General features: G+C 53.0%; 1 protein-coding gene across 3 annotated transcripts in view; it reads left to right on the top strand.

Moving 5' to 3' along the window:
• ANO9 (anoctamin 9) overlaps positions 1 to 19740 on the top strand; it is a 43934-nt gene that overhangs the window by 5103 nt on the left and 19091 nt on the right. For 2 of the 3 annotated variants that reach the window (XM_078341887.1, XM_078341888.1), the window contains exons 2-3: positions 8422 to 8775; positions 9821 to 10058. In XM_078341887.1, coding sequence (XP_078198013.1) covers positions 9942 to 10058 — 117 coding nt within the window. In that variant the 5' untranslated portion in view covers positions 8422 to 8775; positions 9821 to 9941. The remainder of the gene's footprint in view (positions 1 to 8421; positions 8776 to 9820; positions 10059 to 19740) is intronic. The other variant, XM_035263944.3, reaches the window with a different exon arrangement.

Consider the following 19740-nt stretch of genomic DNA (forward strand, 5'->3'; position numbering starts at 1 on the left):
ACCCACCCTTCCCATCCCAGCCGGTGGCGCTCACATTCCAGGCGCCCTCTCAGTGGCGTTAGGATCGTTTCCTGGGTATGGGTGTTTCTCCCAAACTGCACAGAGAGCTCTAGGCCAGGGCGGGGACATGTCCGGCCCCACTGGGGTCCCTGGCCCCAAGTACTCTTAGCCCAAGGCCTCCTGGCAAGAAGTTCGGGCCAGTCGGCTTGGGGGCGGGGCATGAGGGCGGGGGCCGAGGGCGGGCGTGAGGGGGTGAGGGGCGGGACCTTGGGGATCCCAGAGCGGAATCTGGAGGGTGTGGCCCACCAGACCCTGCGGCTCCCGCTCTGGGCGCTCAGACCACGTGTTCATTACCCAACACTATGGAGCTCTGGTCACCTGCCAAATAGAATTCCCAGCGCTTGGCAAATGCTAACTATTGTGATTTTTTTTTTTTTTGCCACGGAGTCTCGCTCTGTCACGCAGGCTGGAGTGCAGTGACGTGATCTCGGTTCACTGCAACCTCCACAAGTTATTCTCCTGCTTCAGCTTCCTGAGTAGTTGGAATTATAGGCGCCCACCACCACGCCTGGCTAATTTTTGTATTCGTGGTAGAGACAAAGTTTTGTCTTATTGGTCACGCTGGTCTCGAACTCCTGACCTCAGGTCATCCTTGGCTTTACAAAGTGCCGGGGTTACAGGCGTCAGCCACAGCGCGGGGGCAACTATTGTGATCTTTACACACCCCGAGGTTCTATTTTTGACTGTCGCTTAGAGATGGAGAAACTGAGGCAGAGAAAAGGTTGGTGACAGCTACACCCAGCTCCTTCCACATCCCAGAGCCTCCACCCTGAACCCCTGCACTCTACAGGGATCTCTCCACCTGCAGTTTTGCACCTGCCGTCTGATATCTGAGTCTCACCTTACCCTGTCCCTGTCTTCACCCCCAGCTGCAAAAGCGCGCATGGCCCAACCCGGGAATGGGTGGACCGGCAGAGTCCATTGCAAGACGTGGGCCTGAGGGGCTGGGGTGAGGCCAGAGGTTTGTGGCTCAGGGAGCACTGTGGCTGGTGAGAGGAGGCAGCTGAGTAGCTTGGGGGACTTGGTCCATGGCGGCGCCAGAGCAGCAGAACTAGGGGCCCCCCGCCTGGGGGAGGGGTGCATGGACAGCTGCAGAGATGCCTGCCAGAGCCTCAAGACGCTGGAACTTTTAAGCAAAAGGGCTAACACCCTTTTCGGCCTTAGCCCACCTGCACCCAGGTGAATAAACAGCCATGTTGCTCACACAAAGCCTGTTTGGGGGGGGGTCTCTTCATTCAAGGCGAGCGTTTTGTTTTTGTTTTTGTTTATTTTTGAGACGGAGTTTCGCTCTTGTTACCCAGGCTGGAGTGCAATGGCGTGATCTCGGCTCACCGCAACCTCCGCCTCCTGGGTTCAGGCAATTCTCCTGCCTCAGCCTCCTGAGTAGCTGGGATTACAGGCACGCGCCACCATGCCCAGCTAACTTTTTGCATTTTTAGTAGAGACGGGGTTTCACCGTGTTGACCAGGATGGTCTCGATCTCTTGACCTCGGGATCCACCCGCCTCGGCCTCCCAAAGTGCTGGGATTACAGGCTTGAGCCACCGCGCCTGTCCTGACGTGAGCGTTTTTAACATTCGGTGCTAGAAACCCGGGATGGGGAACTCCTATGGGAGACCAAACCCCCATCCCTGTTCTTGTGCTCCCTCCATGAAGAGATCTACCTACTGACCTGGGGTCATCAGACCAGCCCACAGACGCACACCACTAGCTATTTTGGTAAGCAGTCATAAAGAAAACATAAAAATAAAGATAAAAAAAAAGAAACGAAAAGGGTCGGGGCTGGGTGCCGTGGCTCACACCTGTAATCCCGGCACTTTGGGAGGTGAAGGTGGGTGGATCACAAGGTCAGAAGTTCAAGACCAGCCCGGCCAAAATGGTGAAACCCCATCTCTACTAAAAATACAAAAATTAGCTGGACACAGTGGGAGGCGTCTGTAATCCCAGCTACTCAGGAGGCTGAGGCAGGAGAATTGCTTGAACCCGGGCAGCAGAGGGTGCAGTGAGCTGGGATCGTGCCACTGCACTCAAGCCTGGGGGATGGTGTGAGACTCCGTCTCAAAAAGAAAAGAAAAGAAAAGAAAAGAAAAGGGTCAGTTCCGTCCTTACCCAGGGCCAGAGTGGGCCAGAGTCACATTTGTGGAGGAGAGGGAGCCTAGGAATTTCTTTTCTCTTTTTCTGTTTTTGATACTGAGTTTCATGCCGTCGCCCAGGCTGGAGTGCAGTGGTGTGATTTTGGCTCACTGCAACCTCTACTTCCTGGGTTCAAGCGATTCTTCTGCCTCAGCTTCCTGAGTAGCTGGGATTACAGGCACACACCATCACGCCTGGCTAATATTTTTGTATTTTTAGTAGAGACGGGGTTTCACCTTGTTAGTCAGGCTGGTCTCAAACTCGTGACTGTGGGTAACCCCCCATATAGGCCCCGAGGAATGAGAGCTAACAGAACCCTGGCACAGTTAGGGCTTGAGGAATATCTCACTGTACAGTGTCACTACTCAGCTATTTCCTTTTATATAATCCTTTACATAATCATATATTAGTTCATAGAATTAGGGCTTGAAGAATCCCTTGATATAATCCTCTATATGTAATCATATAATAGTTGATAGTATGAGGAGTGCCTAAAGAATATTTCCCTACATATATATATAATTATATCTTAGTTCATAGTCAGAGGAATGCCTGGAGTGGACACAGTACAGAGCATGAATTAAGGAATAAACAGCTTATAATCGGAGGAATGCCTAGAGCAGACACGGCGCAGAGCGTGATTTAAGGGAAAACAGTTATGCCAGGACAAGAACCCATGGCCCAGGCGGCAGCGTTCAGTATCCCAAAGATACCCGCTGTGTGGCAGGCTTGGGGCGAGAGCCACTGCTCCTGGTAAAGGCGTTGTAGGACCTTGCTCCAGTTCTTGGGGAAGGCCACCCTCAGACCGGCAATCCACCTTGGTGACTGTGAACTCTATCAGCTCTTGCTACTGTGCTGCTCGAAAAGCACCTTCCCATAGAACCCACTGGAAGCTGCCAGAAGGTGGTGGTAACCCTGACAGCTCTGTCACTGCTCTGTGAGTGACCTAAAGCATCCTCCTATAAATCTTCTTAGAAGTAGTTTGCCCATAGATAGAAGTATTGCACACTGCACCCTCCTTACTGCGCACGGCCCACCTTCAAGCCTCGGTGACCTAATGGGGGTGAACCCCTTACTGCACACGGCCCTTGCCTTCATGGGAACGGGCCCCTTGCTGCGCACTGTCCACCTCCCAGCCTCGGTGACGTAATGGGGGTGGACCCCATGTTTTATTGCTCACGACCCTATCACCATCCTTAAAGATGATTTCACTCACTGCCCTCCCCCTAACCTATACACAATAAATACTCAGGCTTCTGGACATTCGGGGCCTAGCCTGATTCCGCTCATAGGTGGCGTGGCCCCCTGAGTCCAGCTGCATTTTCCTTGTACTTCTGTGTCCTGTCTCTTTATTTCCCGGATCCTGCACCTCAGCACAGCATAAGGCTCACCCAACGACCCTGTGGGGCTCTCAGCCCTACACCTGACGTCATGATCCGTCTGCCTGGCCTCCCAAAGTGCTGGGATTACAGGCATGAACCACAGCGCCGGCGGAATTTCTAAAGTAACAAAGTCTGTTACAATATTTCCTCTGCTGTGGTAAATCTCTAAAGATGAGTGGATTACAGAACACTCACCTGCCACATGTACACCTGTGCCTGGGAGTTTTCTCAGGCTTGGTGGAGGGAGCCTGGACAGCAGGACTGCTCCCTAAGTCAAGAAACTGGAACTGGTGGAAATTTAAGGCCCAGAGGTGCTGGGGAGGGAGCAGGGAGACAGAGTCGTCCCTGTCATGAGGACATGAGGGGTTTGAGTCCCCATCCCACTGCCACCCTGGTATGGCAGGCAAGGACGGCTTCAGGCAGACCTCAAGGGCAGAGGCCCAGCTGGGAGAGGGTCTCCCCTGCAGGGGCCTGAGGCTGGGGGTTGCCTGCCAAGCAGTCAGCCAAGAGAGGCTCCAGTCAGCAGGATGCCTGAGACCAGCCCAGAGAGAAAATAGGGGCAGGTTCCCAGAGGCACTGACTTCAGCTGACCTGGAGGGGCCCCGGACAAGGCACGCCCGGGAGGCTGTGGGGTGTGGGAGGATGGGTCTCTTGGGGAGGGGCCCAGGGCAATGGCAGTGGCCATCGGTGCTCCGACCTGGGATTTCACCTAGGGTCCTTATTGGCTTTGTCATCCTGACCCCTCTGCCAGATCCCACAATTGAAAGGAGACCGCAGGGATGGAGGGCCCGCCTCTGCTGCACCTTGGGCCTGGGGGTGGCGGAGGCATCAGGACGGTGGGTCTTCTGGAGGGGGGAGGAGGAAGGACAGAGGAGCAGGGTCCAAGGTCCACAGAGGAAGAGCAGGAGGCCTGCGGGGACTTCGACCAAAGTTCTCTGCCAAGGCAGGGCAGGGCCATAACGGCAGGGCCAAGCTCCTGAGTTGTATGCAGGAGCTGCATACAAAACGGGAAGCTGAGTCAGGCTGAGTCTGGGGAAAATAAAGGTTTTAATAATAGACTTGAATGTGATTGTTTGTGTTAGGAAATTCGAAAACAGTGAAGGAAAGCATAATATAGCATCCTTAGTTCACATTGTTAGGCACATATAAATACCAAATATCAATCTGCTCTTCCCCCCCTTTTTTTTTTAAATTGAGATGGCGTCTCCCTGTGCCGCTCAGGCTGGAGTGCAGTGGCACGATCTCTGCTCACGGCGACCTCCGCCTCCCAGGTTCAGGCAATTCTCCTGCCTCAGCCTCCCAAGTAGCTGGGACTACAGGCGCGTGCCACCGTGCCCGTTTTTTCTGTAATTTTAGTAGAGACGGGGTTTCACTGTGTTAGCCCGGATGGTCTCAGTCTCCTGACCTCGTAACTGGCCCGCCTCAGCCTCCCAAAGTGCTGGGATTACAGGCCTGAGCCACCGTGCCCGGCCCTACTCTTCCCATATTTTAATGCACCTTAGCTGAGTTGAAATAAACATTTTATGCATGTTTGTGACGGGAGCACCAAACCACCATAGCACACGTTTACCTGTGTAACAAACCTACACGTTCTGCACAGGTACCCCAGACGCAGCGGCTCACGCCTGTAATCCCAGCACTTTGGGAGGCCAAGGCGGGTCGATCACCTGAGGTTGAGAGTTTGAGACCAACTTCACCAACGTGGAGAAACCCTGTCTACTAAAAATAGAAAAATTGTCCGAGCGTGGTGGTGCATGCCTGTAATCCCAGCTACTCAGGAGACTGAGGCAGTAGAATTGCTTGAACCTGGGAGGCAGAGGTTTTGCTGAGCTGAGATCGTGCCACTACACTCCAGCCTGGGCAACAAGACTGAGACCCTGTCTCAAAAAAAAAGACAATTAAAAAAAATCAGTACATCTTGGCCAAGCGAGGTGGCTCACACCTGTAATCCCAGCACTTTGGGAGGCTGATGTGGGTGGATCACCTGAGGTCAGGAGTTCGAGACCAGCCTGACCAACATGGTGAAACCCCGTCTCTACTAAAAATACAAAATGAGTGGTGTGGTGGTGCATGCAGCCTGTAATCCCAGCTACTCGGGAGGCTGAGGCAGGAGAATCACTGAACCCAGGAGGCGGAGGTTGCGGTGAGCCGAGATCGCGCCATTGCACTCCAGCCTGGGCAACAAGAGCGAAACTCCGTCTCAGAAAAAATAAATAATAAATTAATAAATCTCTTTTGATTTAGACAAATTTTTCTAGACTTGTAATCTATGTTTTTCAATTTAACAGTATAACAGAAGCGTTTTCCTGTTTTCTCAAAAGCTCTTTGAAAGTGTAACTTCTGACGTCTGCTTAATCAGCATACAAATACGAAGACCGCGCTTACTCTGATATTTCCCTGTTGTTGAACATTGGTGCGTTACAATTTTTGCAGCAAATGACATATATATTTTTTCACTATTTCGCATTGTTTCTTTAGAACGGTTTACAGAAAGTTAGATAAATGGACCAAAGTCTCTTCATCCGTATAACGGCCGAATTGCCTTCTGAAAGGGTTGTACTGGTTTTCCGTCCAGACGGGCCTGGATGGGGTCTGCCCTTCCTCCCCCACCTCCTCCTACTTCACCAGATGTAAGGGAACTTCCACATGCCTCAGGCCAGCATCCAAGGCGGCCGCCTCGGTGAGCTCTCTCCCCTGAGGCTGGACACCCCGGCTGTGCCGGGAGGACTCCGGAAGACTGGGGATTCCTCAGGTGATGCCTATGGAAGGTGTGTGGGGAGGAGGAGCCATGTTTCTGCAGTGCAACTGGAATGCTGAAAAAGCCACGCCTATAGTCCCAGCACTTTGGGAGGCCGAGGCGGGTGGATCATGAGGTCAAGAGATCGAGACCATCCTGGTCAACAAGGTGAAACCCCGTCTCTACTAAAAATACAAAAAAAAACATTAGCTGGACATGGTGGCGCGTGCCTGTAATCCCATACTCGGGAGGCTGAGGCAGGAGAATTGCCTGAACCCAGGAGGCAGAGGTTGCGGTGAGCCGAGATCGCGCCATTGCACTCCAGCCTGGGCAACAAGAGCGAAACTCCGCCTCAGAAAAAAAGAAAAAAAAAGCCACTGAAAAAGAGCACAGCTGTGCAGATGCTTGAAGTGACACCTCAGAAGGGTAACACCTGTGACCCGCTGGCAGACTGTCTTTTTATTTTTTGAGACGGAGTTTCGCTCTTGTTACCCAGGCTGGAGTGCAATGGCGCGATCTCGGCTCACCGCAACCTCCGCCTCCTGGGTTCAGGCAATTCTCCTGCCTCAGCCTCCCGAGTAGCTGGGATTACAGACACGCGCCACCATGCCCAGCTAATTTTTTTGTATTTTTAATAGAGACGGGGTTTCACCATGTTGACCAGAATGGTCTCGATCTCTTGACCTCGTGATCCACCCGCCTCGGCCTCCCAAAGTGCTGGGATTACAGGCGTGAGCCACCGCGCCGGGCCACGGCAGATTGTCTTAACACGGTGAAAACGTGAGCACAGAGCGTCCTGGGCAGGCTGAGTTGGGGGCTGGGGACGGACACCTGTCCTGGAGCGTGCAGGCGCTGGCTGGCCACGTGGCCCTTGCATGTCCCTTCCCCTCGTGCTCAGTAAGCCTCGCAGATTCTGTTTCTGAATTCTAACTTGGCAGCTGTGACCCGCTGGTGAGACTGCTGGGTGTTCTGTCTTCCACTTACCTTTCCACGGGAAAAGAGCTCACAGGCCCCAGGCTTCCGTGCCGTAAAGTGTGGGCATGTGACTAACCAGGCGAAGGGTGGGGTTCCCTCCTTCACCCTTTCCTCTTCCCGCTGTCTGGAATGAGGATGTGATGTCCAGAGCTTGAGCAGCTATTTTGGAGTGGGTCCTTGGACCCTCTGCATTCTGGGTCTCCAATGACTATAGTTTGGCCACACTAGTGCAGGACTAGCCAACTCCAGCTGCGTGTGTGTGTGTGACAGCGTCTCGCTCTGTCACCCAGGCTGGAGTGCAGTGGTGTGAGCTCGGCTCACTGCAACCTCCCAGGTTCAAGTGATCCTCTAACCTCAGCCTTCTGAGTAGCTGGGATTATAGGCATGTACCACCACACCTGGCTAATTTTTTGTAGTTTTGGTAGAGACGGGGGTCTCAGCATATTGGCCAGGCTGGTCTTGAACTCCTGACCTAAGGTGATCTGCCCACCTCGGCCTCCCAAAGTTCTGGGTGTGAGCCACCATACCCGGCCAACTCCAGATTTCACTTATAGGAAAAACACACAGCTGGTTTAAGCCACAACCCTTTGGCACACAAATCTCAGCGTGTTCCATCTGGATTTGTTCCATCTGGAGAGTTCACGGGTCCTCGGCCACCATTTCACTCCCTTGTCTTTGCCAAAGTGGCAGAGTTGTGGTCTCTGCTGCTATCCCAGGCTGCCAGGAGGTCCCCCAGGGAGAAATGCGGGTGGGGCCATGTTAGCCCTTGGGGAAGCCGAGGACTGCACCACAGCTGAGGGTGCTGGGCTTGCCCGTGTGTGCTCCAGCCCAGCAGGCCTGTGGTGCTGTCTGTGTGACAGTGTCTGCCCGTGGAGCTCTGGCCCTGCTTCTCCAGCTTTCAGAAGCGGGTCTCGAACTCCTGACCTCAGGTGATCCTTGGCCTTCCAAAGTGCTGGGGTTACAGGCGTGAGCCACAGCACAGGGGCAGCTATTGTGATCTTTACACACCCCCTTAGGTTCTATTTTTGACTGTCGCTTAGAGATGGAGAAACTAAGGCAGAGAAAGGTTGGTGACAGCTACCCCCAGCTCCTTCCAGACCCCAGAGCCTCCACCCTGAACCCCTGTACTCTACAGGGAGCTCTCCACCTGGAGTTTTGCACCTGACGTCTCAGATCTGAGTCTCACCACACACGCTGCAGATAATGCCTGCCAGCCCGCCAGCCTGGGCCCCACTCCCTGCCCGCCTCTGATCTCGGGCACTCCACCGGATGCCACTCTCAGGACCCAGAGTCTTCCCAGCTTCTCAGCTTCGGTCCTCCACCCAGCTGCACAGAATGTCTTCAGGGCCTGGGGATGTGGGGTCTCCTTCTCCCTTGTCTACACAGGCTGGGGATGCAGGGGGCTCCTCCTCCAGCACAGCCTGGGGCCAGCCATGTGTCCCCAAGACTCCAAGGACTTCCCAGCTGGAGCCCAGAAAGCAGAGCTGAGGTGGGAGAAGACAGTTTCTTTGGGAGTCTGTTTCGTCCTCAGTCCTCCTTGCCCCCGTTTCTCCTCTAAGTGAATCAACACTGGACTTGTGGGGTGGTAGGTGGTGGCCTGGTGTGGTGTGCTGCCTGGGGCCGGGAGGTGGTCACCTGGGGTGGGGTGCTGTGTGGGGTGGGGTCCTCTCTGGGTTGGGGTGCTGCCTGGGGCTGGGAGGTGGTCACCTGGGGTGGGGTGCTGTGTGGGGTGGGGTCCTCTCTGGGTTGGGGTGCTGCCTGGGGTGGGGAGGTGGTCACCTGGTGTGGGGTGCTGCCTGGGTTGGGGTGCTGCCTGGGGTGGGGTCCTCTCTGGGTTGGGGTGCTGCCTGGGGTGGGGAGGTGGTCACCTGGGGTGGGGTGCTGCCTGGGGTGGGGTCCTCTCTGGGTTGGGGTGCTGCCTGGGGCTGGGAGGTGGTCACCTGGGGTGGGGTGCTGTGTGGGGTGGGGTCCTCTCTGGGTTGGGGTGCTGCCTGGGGTGGGGAGGTGGTCACCTGGGGTGGGGTGCTGTGTGGGGTGGGGTCCTCTCTGGGTTGGGGTGCTGCCTGGGGCTGGGAGGTGGTCACCTGGGGTGGGGTGCTGTGTGGGGTGGGGTCCTCTCTGGGTTGGGGTGCTGCCTGGGGTGGGGAGGTGGTCACCTGGGGCGGGATGCTGCCTGGGGTGGGGAGGTGGTCACCTGGGGTGGGGTGCTGCCTGGGTTGGGGTGCTGCCTGGGGTGGGGTCCTCTCTGGGTTGGGGTGCTGCCTGGGGCTGGGAGGTGGTCACCTGGGGTGGGTGCTGTATGGGGTGGGGTCCTCTCTGGGTTGGGGTGCTGCCTGGGGTGGGGTACTTTAGGAGGGAACGTGGGGATGTGTAAGCTGGGGCTGAGAGGCAAAGCAAGTGGGGTGTTGGTGCGGGCTCAGCCAGGGCTCCATGCCATCCTGCTTCCCCCTAGGAGTGGGTGTCATGAGCCCCATCTCATAGCGGAAACCCCCCTCCCAGAACTCCAGCCTAGGAACTGTCTCCTTCCCCTCCAGCCCCTGACCCCGCCATCTTGGCTTCAGGAAGGTGTCTGAGGCCCCAGAGGCTGGGGGACTCTCCTGGCCCAGATGCCGGCTCCTCCCCGACTACACCCAGGTGGCAGGCAGACGGTGAAGGATGAGGGAGGGGCAAGCCCCACGCGGAAGTCAGGTAGGAGTGTCCAACTCCTACCTGGCAGCCACTCTCCTGGCCGCCAGCGCCAGCCCCGGAACTCCAGCCGCAACCAGCATGCAGGTGAGTCCCTTGCTACAAAGGGTCCACACCTGTGCTGCCCCCAGCCACGCCCCGGCCACTGGGCCCCAGTCGCCCACTGGCAGCCCCACCTGGAAGGCTCCTGTGGGGGGGGTCCCTGCAGGCTGCCAGGTCGGGTGTGGGTGAGACCGCAGCAGAGCTCAGCTGCCTCTCGGACCTCCTGGATGGCTGGGGCACCCTGTGGGTCGGAAGCACTGCGGGAGGGCGGCTTTCCTCCGTCCAGCCTGGGATTCTGGGCACACCAGGGCCAGGCTCTTAGCAAGTGTGTGGGACCTGGAACCCTTACCAGAGTCCTCAATACTAGATGGAGAGCGCACGCTCACCCAGGCCGGGGGCTGCTGGTGAGGACCCCAGACCTGGCGGCTGTGCCTCGCAGCTGGCCCCTAAGCGGGAGGGGCTGAGGACTCCAGGCAGGCTGCCCTGGGGTTGGGAGCTGCAGCGTGGCCAGTGGGCTGTGGGCTGTGGGCTCTCTGCTCCCCAAGGAGCCCTGCCCCAGGCACAGGTGGGGGCCAACCACTGCTGCTGGATTCCAATTCTGGGGCTGAGGGTGCAGAGCATAAGTGGGGTGCAGGAGAACAGGCAGGAGGACATCGTTTCTCCCCTCTGCCAGTGAAGAGGTCACTTGGGGCCGGGCCAACGCCTGGGTGTGTCTGCTCCTGGTCGGCCCAGGGAGGAGGCAGTGCCGAGGCGGAGTGAAACCAGCCTCCCTGTTGCCTCCTTGTGTGGGCTGCGCAGGCAGCCTCTGGTTTCACCTCTGCCCAGGACTCTCCTCAGCCCTCCACATCCAGCCCTGACATCATGGCTGCTCAGCCCAGCCCCTGATGCCCCTTGGCCTGAGCTCAGGGTCCCCTCTGTCAGCCCCTTCCTCCCATGCTGGGGTTCGAGGAGAGACTTGGGGTTGGTTAGGGGTTGGGGCTGGGGGGAAGCAGCATCTGGTTTGCCCTAAGTGAGAGCATTAGTCCTTGAAAAAGGGCGGTGTGCATGCCTGTAGCCCCAGCTTCTCCGGAGGCTGAGGCAGGAGGACTGCTGGAACCCAGGAGTTCTGGGCTGTAGTGCTATGCTGATTGGGTGTCTGCACCGAGTTCAGCCCCAATATGGTGACCTCCTGGGTGCGGGGACCACCAAGTTGCCTAAGGAGAGGTGAATCAGTCTAGGTGGGAAACGGAGCAGGTCAGACTCTTGTGGGGATGAAAAAGGACAGTTGCAGACACAGGGAGGACTTGGTAGTCCCAGCTCCATGCCTTTCCTCTGCTCTAACCCCTTCTGTAGCTCCCCACTGCCCCCTGCTGAAGTCCAAACTCTCCAGCTGCCCAAGCTGCCTTCCCTGATTGGCTTCTGCCAACCTCTGGCCTCCCCTCTGGCGGCTCCCTTCTTGCTCTTTATGCTTCTGTAAAGGTGGAGTGTCAAGGACGGAGTCCCTGGAAGGACTAAGACTCAGTTTCCATAGGTGCTGAGTGCTGAGTCACCAAGAGTAGTAGCTACCGAGTCCTCCTTGGAGGTGCCGAGTGTTGAGTCCCTGGGAGGTGCTGACTGCTGAGTCCCAGATGCCAATTGCACCCTGCCCCTCAGGGCCTGCCCACACACATTCTTTCTCCCAAGAATGCTGCCCCCATTTTCTCAACCTCTGCCAACCTCTTGCCCTACAATGCCAAGCTCCATGCCTCCTCACCTGCCAAGTAGGCCCCCGCCCGTGTCCTCGAACACCACGCAGTTCCTGGGAGGGCAGCACGCAGGTCACGCACGCCATCAGTGTCTGGGCATGGATGGGCACACGAACGGGTGAACTGACAGATGACAGAATGGGCGGCTGGAGGGGAGTGGGGGGTGGAGATGATGAGCTTGGGGGCTCAAGGAGCAGAGCCAGGTGGGAGGACTCGCTCAGAGGCGAGGCGCTCTGGTTCAAGGGGTGAGCCTCTCTGCACGTGGGACGGCCCTCGGCACATGACGAAACAGCAAAGTACTCAAGGGGCAGATCCCAGAGGGCCCGGGCCGCCGGCAAAGGGGCAGATGACGTGCCAACACCGTCCGTGCACACCTGGGGCGATGTGCATCCTGGGACGCACTAGCCAGGCCTGCTTGGGAGTGGGCTGGGGCCCATCTCCTCTGCCTGTCCCAGCCTGGAGGCTGGACTGCGAGGACGGACGGGCAGGACCCCCAGCTCCATCCTCACACTCCAGCCCTTGGGAGGGAGGGTCTCTGTGGGCTGCAGTGCCTCTAGAGGCTTCCTCATTGGGAGTCAGGGGCTTGCCCACTGGACCCTGGCCCATGCCCACAATGCAGTGCCAGGGCCCTCCACCCACTCCCTGGGGCCCTGGATCACTGGGCATGTGGCCTGTGAGGCTGTGGGGCAGGAAGGACAGGGAGGACAGTGTCTGTGGTTCCGTCCACCTCCTTCCTGTGTCTGCACATCATCGAGGGGACTAAGCAGGGTGAGGGGCACCCTGCTGTACACACGAGGAAACTGAGGCAGGGGGTCTTTCGGTGGTGTCAGAGCCAGGGCCTGGCCAGCTGTCTGCCCAGAGCTGGCCTCCTTCTCTGGGTTTGCAGACGGCAAGGCTGGCTGAAGCCTCAGAGGCCCGAGACTGAGTGTGTCAGGCCAGCCTCTGTCACTGCCCTGCCATCTGGGAGCCTGTGGGCCCACACGTGGCTTCCCGGAGGTGGGGCCCATGGACTGGGGACATGGGGGGGTCCCAGACTTCTCTCTGCGGACAAACCCACCCAACAGTCTACTTGGCTGGAAGTGGAGGTGACTTCAGGTCGTCCAGCCCCCACCTCTGAAGGCTCCGAGGGCGGAGCAGAGAAGCCAGAGTCCTGTGGCTCCCTGGACACTGGCCATCAGGACAGATGGACAGATGGATGGCCCAATCCCGGGGGCTGGTGGCTGTGGCCCCGGGACCAGCCAGTGGGCCCAGTGTTTGACAGCAGAGTCTGGGAGCCTGAGGCCTGCCTGGCTGTGGGTGAGGGGCTCCACCTGCCTGGCTGTGGGTAGGGGGGGGGCTCCACCTGTCTGGCTGTGGGTGGAGGGGCTCCCCCTGTCTAGCTGTGGGTGGGGGGGCTCCAGCTGTCTGGCTGTGGGTGGGGGGACTCCCCCTGTCTGGCTGTGGGTGAGGGGCTCCACCTGTCTGGCTGTGGGTGAGGGGCTCCACCTGCCTGGCTGTGGGTGGGGGGGCTCCACCTGTCTGGCTGTGGGTGGGGGGGCTCCCCCTGTCTGGCTGTGGGTGGGGGGGCTCCACCTGTCTGGCTGTGGGTGGGGGGGCTCCACCTGTCTGGCTGTGGGTGGGGGGTGCTCCACCTGTCTGGCTGTGGGTGGGGGGGCTCCACCTGTCTGGTTGTGGGGGGGCTCCCCCTGTCTGGCTGTGGGTGGGGGGGCTCCAGCTGTCTGGCTGTGGGTGGGGGGACTCCCCCTGTCTGGCTGTGGGTGAGGGGCTCCACCTGTCTGGCTGTGGGTGAGGGGCTCCACCTGCCTGGCTGTGGGTGGGGGGGCTCCACCTGTCTGGCTGTGGGTGGGGGGGCTCCCCCTGTCTGGCTGTGGGTGGGGGGGCTCCACCTGTCTGGCTGTGGGTGGGGGGGCTCCACCTGTCTGGCTGTGGGTGGGGGGTGCTCCACCTGTCTGGCTGTGGGTGGGGGGGCTCCACCTGTCTGGTTGTGGGGGGGCTCCCCCTGTCTGGCTGTGGGTGGGGGGGCTCCCCCTGTCTGGCTGTGGGGGGGCTCCACCTGTCTGGCTGTGGGTGGGGGGGGCTCCACCTGTCTTGCTGTGGGTGGAAACCTCCCCCTGTCTGGCTATTGAGGGAACCTCCATCTGCCTGGCTGTGGGTAGGAGCCTCCACCTGGTAGCCCTCGTGCATCCCCCCTGTCCGAGGGAGCAGCAAAGGGCAGCCAGGGGCCAGCGCAGTCCCCAGGTGTGTGTGTAGCTCTGTTCTAGGGTGGCAGGCTCCCTGTCAGCCCAGGAAGGTGATGGGGGCTGGGGCCAGTCCCAGCCACACCCCATTCCCCCGGGGAGGCTGGTTCTGCTGTTTCCAGAGGCGTGGGATGATATGCACGATACCTCTGGTGGGGAGGGGTTTTCTGTGCCGTATTTCTGGGGCTAAGGACAGCTTCCCTCCCCGACCTCTGAGAGTGTTCTCCAAGGATGGCCCCCTCTCCCCAGGCTTCTCTGAACGTCCTGCCTGGCCTGGGGTCCCTGCCTGGTCCCTTCCTTCTTGGGGGTCTGGGCTTATCCTGCCCACTTTCAGCTTTGGGCCCAGGCTGACGTGAGGGGGGTCTCTAATTTCAGCCTCTGCCAGGGGAGCTGAGGTTCTGGGCTGGGGAGGGACCCTCACCCAGGGTCCGAAGCCAGGCAAGTGAGGGGTTGTTCCCTCACTAACGCCTCTGACACGACACTTCCTGGGCCCCTACAGAGGCAAGCCACAGAGCCACTGCCGTGACGCCCACAGCCCCCAGGCCACCAGTCCCCTTGGGGGAGGCCACCGTCTGCGCTGAGACAGAGAGGTGTCTCCTGCCTGGGCAGGTACCACGCCCTCCCTGCATCTCCATCTGAAGATGGAGGTTTCTTCTCTGACCCAGGATGGAGGGGGGATGTTTCTGTGGCCTGCCACGCCTGCATGCAGGTATCTGCCTATGAGCTGTGGGGAGGGCCAGCCAGGGAGTCAGAGGAAAGGCGGGCAGAGGCAGGAGAGCTCTTGGCCTAGGAGGGGGCAGAAGGACCAGATGAACCCCATGGGCCAACTGGGGTGAAAACCCCCCTGCCCAGGGAGGCTGCAGTGCGGCACTGGGCTTTGCTGGTGTCTGCGTGGGCCCACCTCTGTGACCAAGGTGGTGTCTGCCCAGGTCCCACCTCCCCGTGACCAAGGCGGCGTCTGCCTGGGCCCACCTCCCCGTGACCAAGGTGATGTCTGCCCAGGCCCCACCTCCCCGTGACCAAGGCAGCCGATGCCTTAGAGCATCAGTTCCCAACCTTTCTGGCACCAGGGACTGCTTTTGAGGAAGGCAGTTTTTCCACGGCTGTGGGTATGGGGGGTGGTTTCAGGATGAAGCTGTTTCGCCTCAGATCATCAGGTGTTAGGGTCTCATCAGGAGCACACAGCCGCGCTCCCTCACCTGCGCAGTTCACGGCAGGGCTCTTGCTCCTGTGACTCTAATGCCCCGACTTTGACGGGAGGCGGAGCTCAGGCAGAAATGCCCCCTTCCCCGCTCACCTCCTGCTGTGCAGCCCGGTTCCTAACTGGCTGTGGACTGGTACCAGCCGTGGACAAACCCCTGCCTGAGAGCCTCCCATCCTGTGGTCCGTCGGATGCATCTCCTGGCTTTTGTGGTTGAGATGGTAGCTAGAATGGGAGGCCTGTCCTGGAACCAGCAGCTCCTGGTGTGTGTGCGTGGGGCGGGCACTGGAGGGCAGGCCTGGACCAGGGTGGCAGACTTAGGGACACAAAGTGAGAAACAGACACCCAGTCAAGCTGAATGTCAGATAAAGAGCAAGGCTTTTAGTGCAGGAGTGCAGGCCCGTGCAATCACTGGAGTATACTTTGTTATACCATACTATACTGATACTCTACTAATATTAATACTAATACGGTGCTACAAATACTCTACTAATACTATACCATGCTATACTGATACTCTACTAATATTAATACTAATACGGTGCTACAAATACTCTACTAATACTATACCATGCTATACTGATACTCTACTATTAATACTAATATGGTGCTACAAATACTCTACTAATACTATACCATGCTATACTGATACTCTACTAATATTAATACTAATACGGTGCTACAAATACTCTACTAATACTATACCATGCTATACTGATACTCTACTAATATTAATACTAATACGGTGCTACAAATACTCTACTAATACTATACCATGCTATACTGATACTCTACTATTAATACTAATACGGTGCTACAAATACTCTACTAATACTATACCACACTATACTGAAACTCTACTATTAATACTAATACGGTGCTACAAATACTCTACTAATACTATACCACACTATACCGATACTCTACTATTAATACTAATATGGTGCTACAAATACTCTACTAATACTATACCACACTATACTAATACTCTACTATTAATACTAATACGGTGCTACAAATACTCTACTAATACTATACCACACTATACTAATACTCTACTATTAATACTAATACGGTGCTACAAATACTCTATTAATACTATACCACACTATACTGAAACTCTACTATTAATACTAATGCGGTGCTACAAATACTCTACTAATACTATACCACACTATACTGATACTCTATTAATATTAATACTAATACTGTGCTACAAATACTCTACTAATACTATACCATACTATACTGATACTCTACTATTAATACTAATACGGTGCTACAAATACTCTACTAATACTATACCATACTATACTGATACTCTACTAATATTAATACTAATACGGTGCTACAAATACTCTACTAATACTATACCACACTATACTGATACTCTACTAATATTAATACTAATACGGTGCTACAAATACTCTACTAATACTATACCATGCTATACTGATACTCTACTAATATTAACACTAATACTGTACTACAAATACTCTACTAATACAACACCATGCTATACTAATACTCTACTATTAATACTAATATAACGCTACAAGTACTCTACTACTATACCATGCTATGCTAATACTCTACTATTAACACTAATACGGTGCTACAAATACTCTACTAATACAATACCATGCTATACTAATACTCTACTATTAATACTAATATAACGCTACAAGTACTCTACTACTATACCATGCTATGCTAATACTCTACTATTAACACTAATACGGTGCTACAAATACTCTACTAATACAATACCATGCTATACTAATACTCTACTATTAATACTAATACAATGCTACAAGTACTCTACTAATACTATACCATGCTATGCTAATACTCTACTATTAACACTAATACGGTGCTACAAATACTCTACTAATACTATACCATACTAATACTATTCTAACACTATGACATACTATATTAATACTCTACTAATACTATACCATACTATACTGATACTCTACTAATATTAATACTAATACGGTGCTACAAGTACTCTACTGATACAATACCAGACTATACTAATACTCTACTATTAACACTAATACTGTGCAACAAATACTCTACTAATACTATACCACACTATACTGATACTCTACTAATATTAATGCTAATACTGTACTACAAATACTCTACTGATACAATACCAGACTATACTGATACTCTACTATTAACACTAATATGGTGCTACAAATACTCTACTAATACTATACCACACTATACTGATGCTCTATTAATATTAATACTAATACTGTGCAACAAATACTCTACTAATACTATACCATGCTATACTGATACTCTACTATTAATACTAATACTGTGCAACAAATACTCTACTAATACTATACCATGCTATACTGATACTCTACTAATATTAATATTAATACGGTGCTACAAATACTCTACTAATACTATACCACGCTATACTGATACTCTACTAATATTAATACTAATACTGTACTACAAATACTCTACTGATACAATACCAGACTATACTAATACTCTACTATTAACACTAATACGGTGCTACAAATACTCTACTAATACTATAGCACACTATACTGATACTCTACTAATATTAATACTAATACTGTGCAACAAATACTCTACTAATACTATACCATACTATACTGATACTCTACTATTAATACTAATACTGTGCAACAAATACTCTACTAATACTATACCATGCTATACTGATACTCTACTAATATTAATATTAATACGATGCTACAAATACTCTACTAATACTATACCATGCTATACTGATACTCTACTAATGTTAATATTAATATGGTGCTACAAATACTCTACTAATACTATACCATGCTATACTGATACTCTACTAATATTAACACTAATACTGTACTACAAATACTCTACTAATACTATACCATGCTATACTGATACTCTACTAATATTAACACTAATATGGTGCAACAAATACTCTACTAATACTATACCATGCTATACTGATACTCTACTAATATTAACACTAATATGGTGCAACAAATACTCTACTAATACTATACCATGCTATACTGATACTCTACTAATATTAACACTAATATGGTGCAACAAATACTCTACTAATACTATACCATACTATACTGATACTCTACTAATATTAATACTAATACTGTACTACAAATACTCTACTGATACAATACCAGACTATACTAATACTCTACTATTAACACTAATACGGTGCTACAAATACTCTACTAATACTATAGCACACTATACTGATACTCTACTAATATTAATACTAATACTGTGCAACAAATACTGTACTAATACTATACCATACTATACTGATACTCTACTAATATTAATATTAATACGATGCTACAAATACTCTACTAATACTATACCATGCTATACTGATACTCTACTAATGTTAATATTAATACGGTGCTACAAATACTCTACTAATACTATACCATGCTATACTGATACTCTACTATTAATACTAATACGGTGCTACAAATACTCTACTAATACTATACCACACTATACTGATACTCTACTATTAATACTAATACGGTGCTACAAATACTCTACTAATACTATACCATGCTATACTGATACTTTATTAATATTAATACTAATACTGCACAACAAATACTGTACTAATACTATACCATACTATACTGATACTCTATTAATATTAACACTAATACTGTACTACAAATACTCTACTAATACTATATCATACTGTCCTCATACTCTACCAATATTAACACTAATACGGTGCTACAAATACTCTACTAATACTATGCCATACTAATACTATTCTAACACTATGACATACTATATTAATACTCTACTAATACCGTCCCATACTATACTGGTACTCTACTAATACTGTCCCATACTATACTGGTACTCTACTAATACTATACCATACCATACTAATACTCTACTATTAACACTAATAGTGTGCCACAAATACTCTAATAATACTATACCATACTAATGCTATTCTAACACTGACATACTATATTAATACTCTACTAATACTATAGTATACTACCACCATGCTAATACTGTATGAATACTAAAAGTAATACTATACTATGTTTCTGTTATTATCTGGAAATGAAATGTGACTTGGTAACTGGGTGGCCTCTATTTTACCTGGCAGCCCTCAAGGGCCACTTGTCTCAAGCAATCAAGTGAGACTTTCTGGAGGAGGCAGGTCTTGAGCTTGGCAAGCATGTGGCGGGGAGAGGGGAGGGCTGCAGGTGCAGGGACTGGGTGTGATGCAGCCAGAGACAGCATGGAGGCTGCCTCAGTCGGTCACTCTGAGGCCCTGCAAATTCACCTCTTCCAGAAGGTTCTCGTGTCCCTGTGTCTGCTGGGATGTGCCTGAGACAGTCACCTTCAGGTGTGCTGAGCCCCGTGCACAGCACCTCACCTGCAACAGGATCCTTTCTGTGTGAGGACAGCAGGGTGTCCTCCGTCTGCCCAGCCCCCAGGGGCCTGCTGTGAGCGCCCTTGTCTGCACCTCCAGGGGCAGATGGGCTGTACCAGGTGCTAGGACC

The sequence above is a fragment of the Callithrix jacchus genome, chromosome 10 (genome assembly GCF_049354715.1).
Source record: "Callithrix jacchus isolate 240 chromosome 10, calJac240_pri, whole genome shotgun sequence".
In the NCBI taxonomy this organism is placed as follows: Eukaryota; Metazoa; Chordata; class Mammalia; order Primates; family Cebidae; genus Callithrix; species Callithrix jacchus.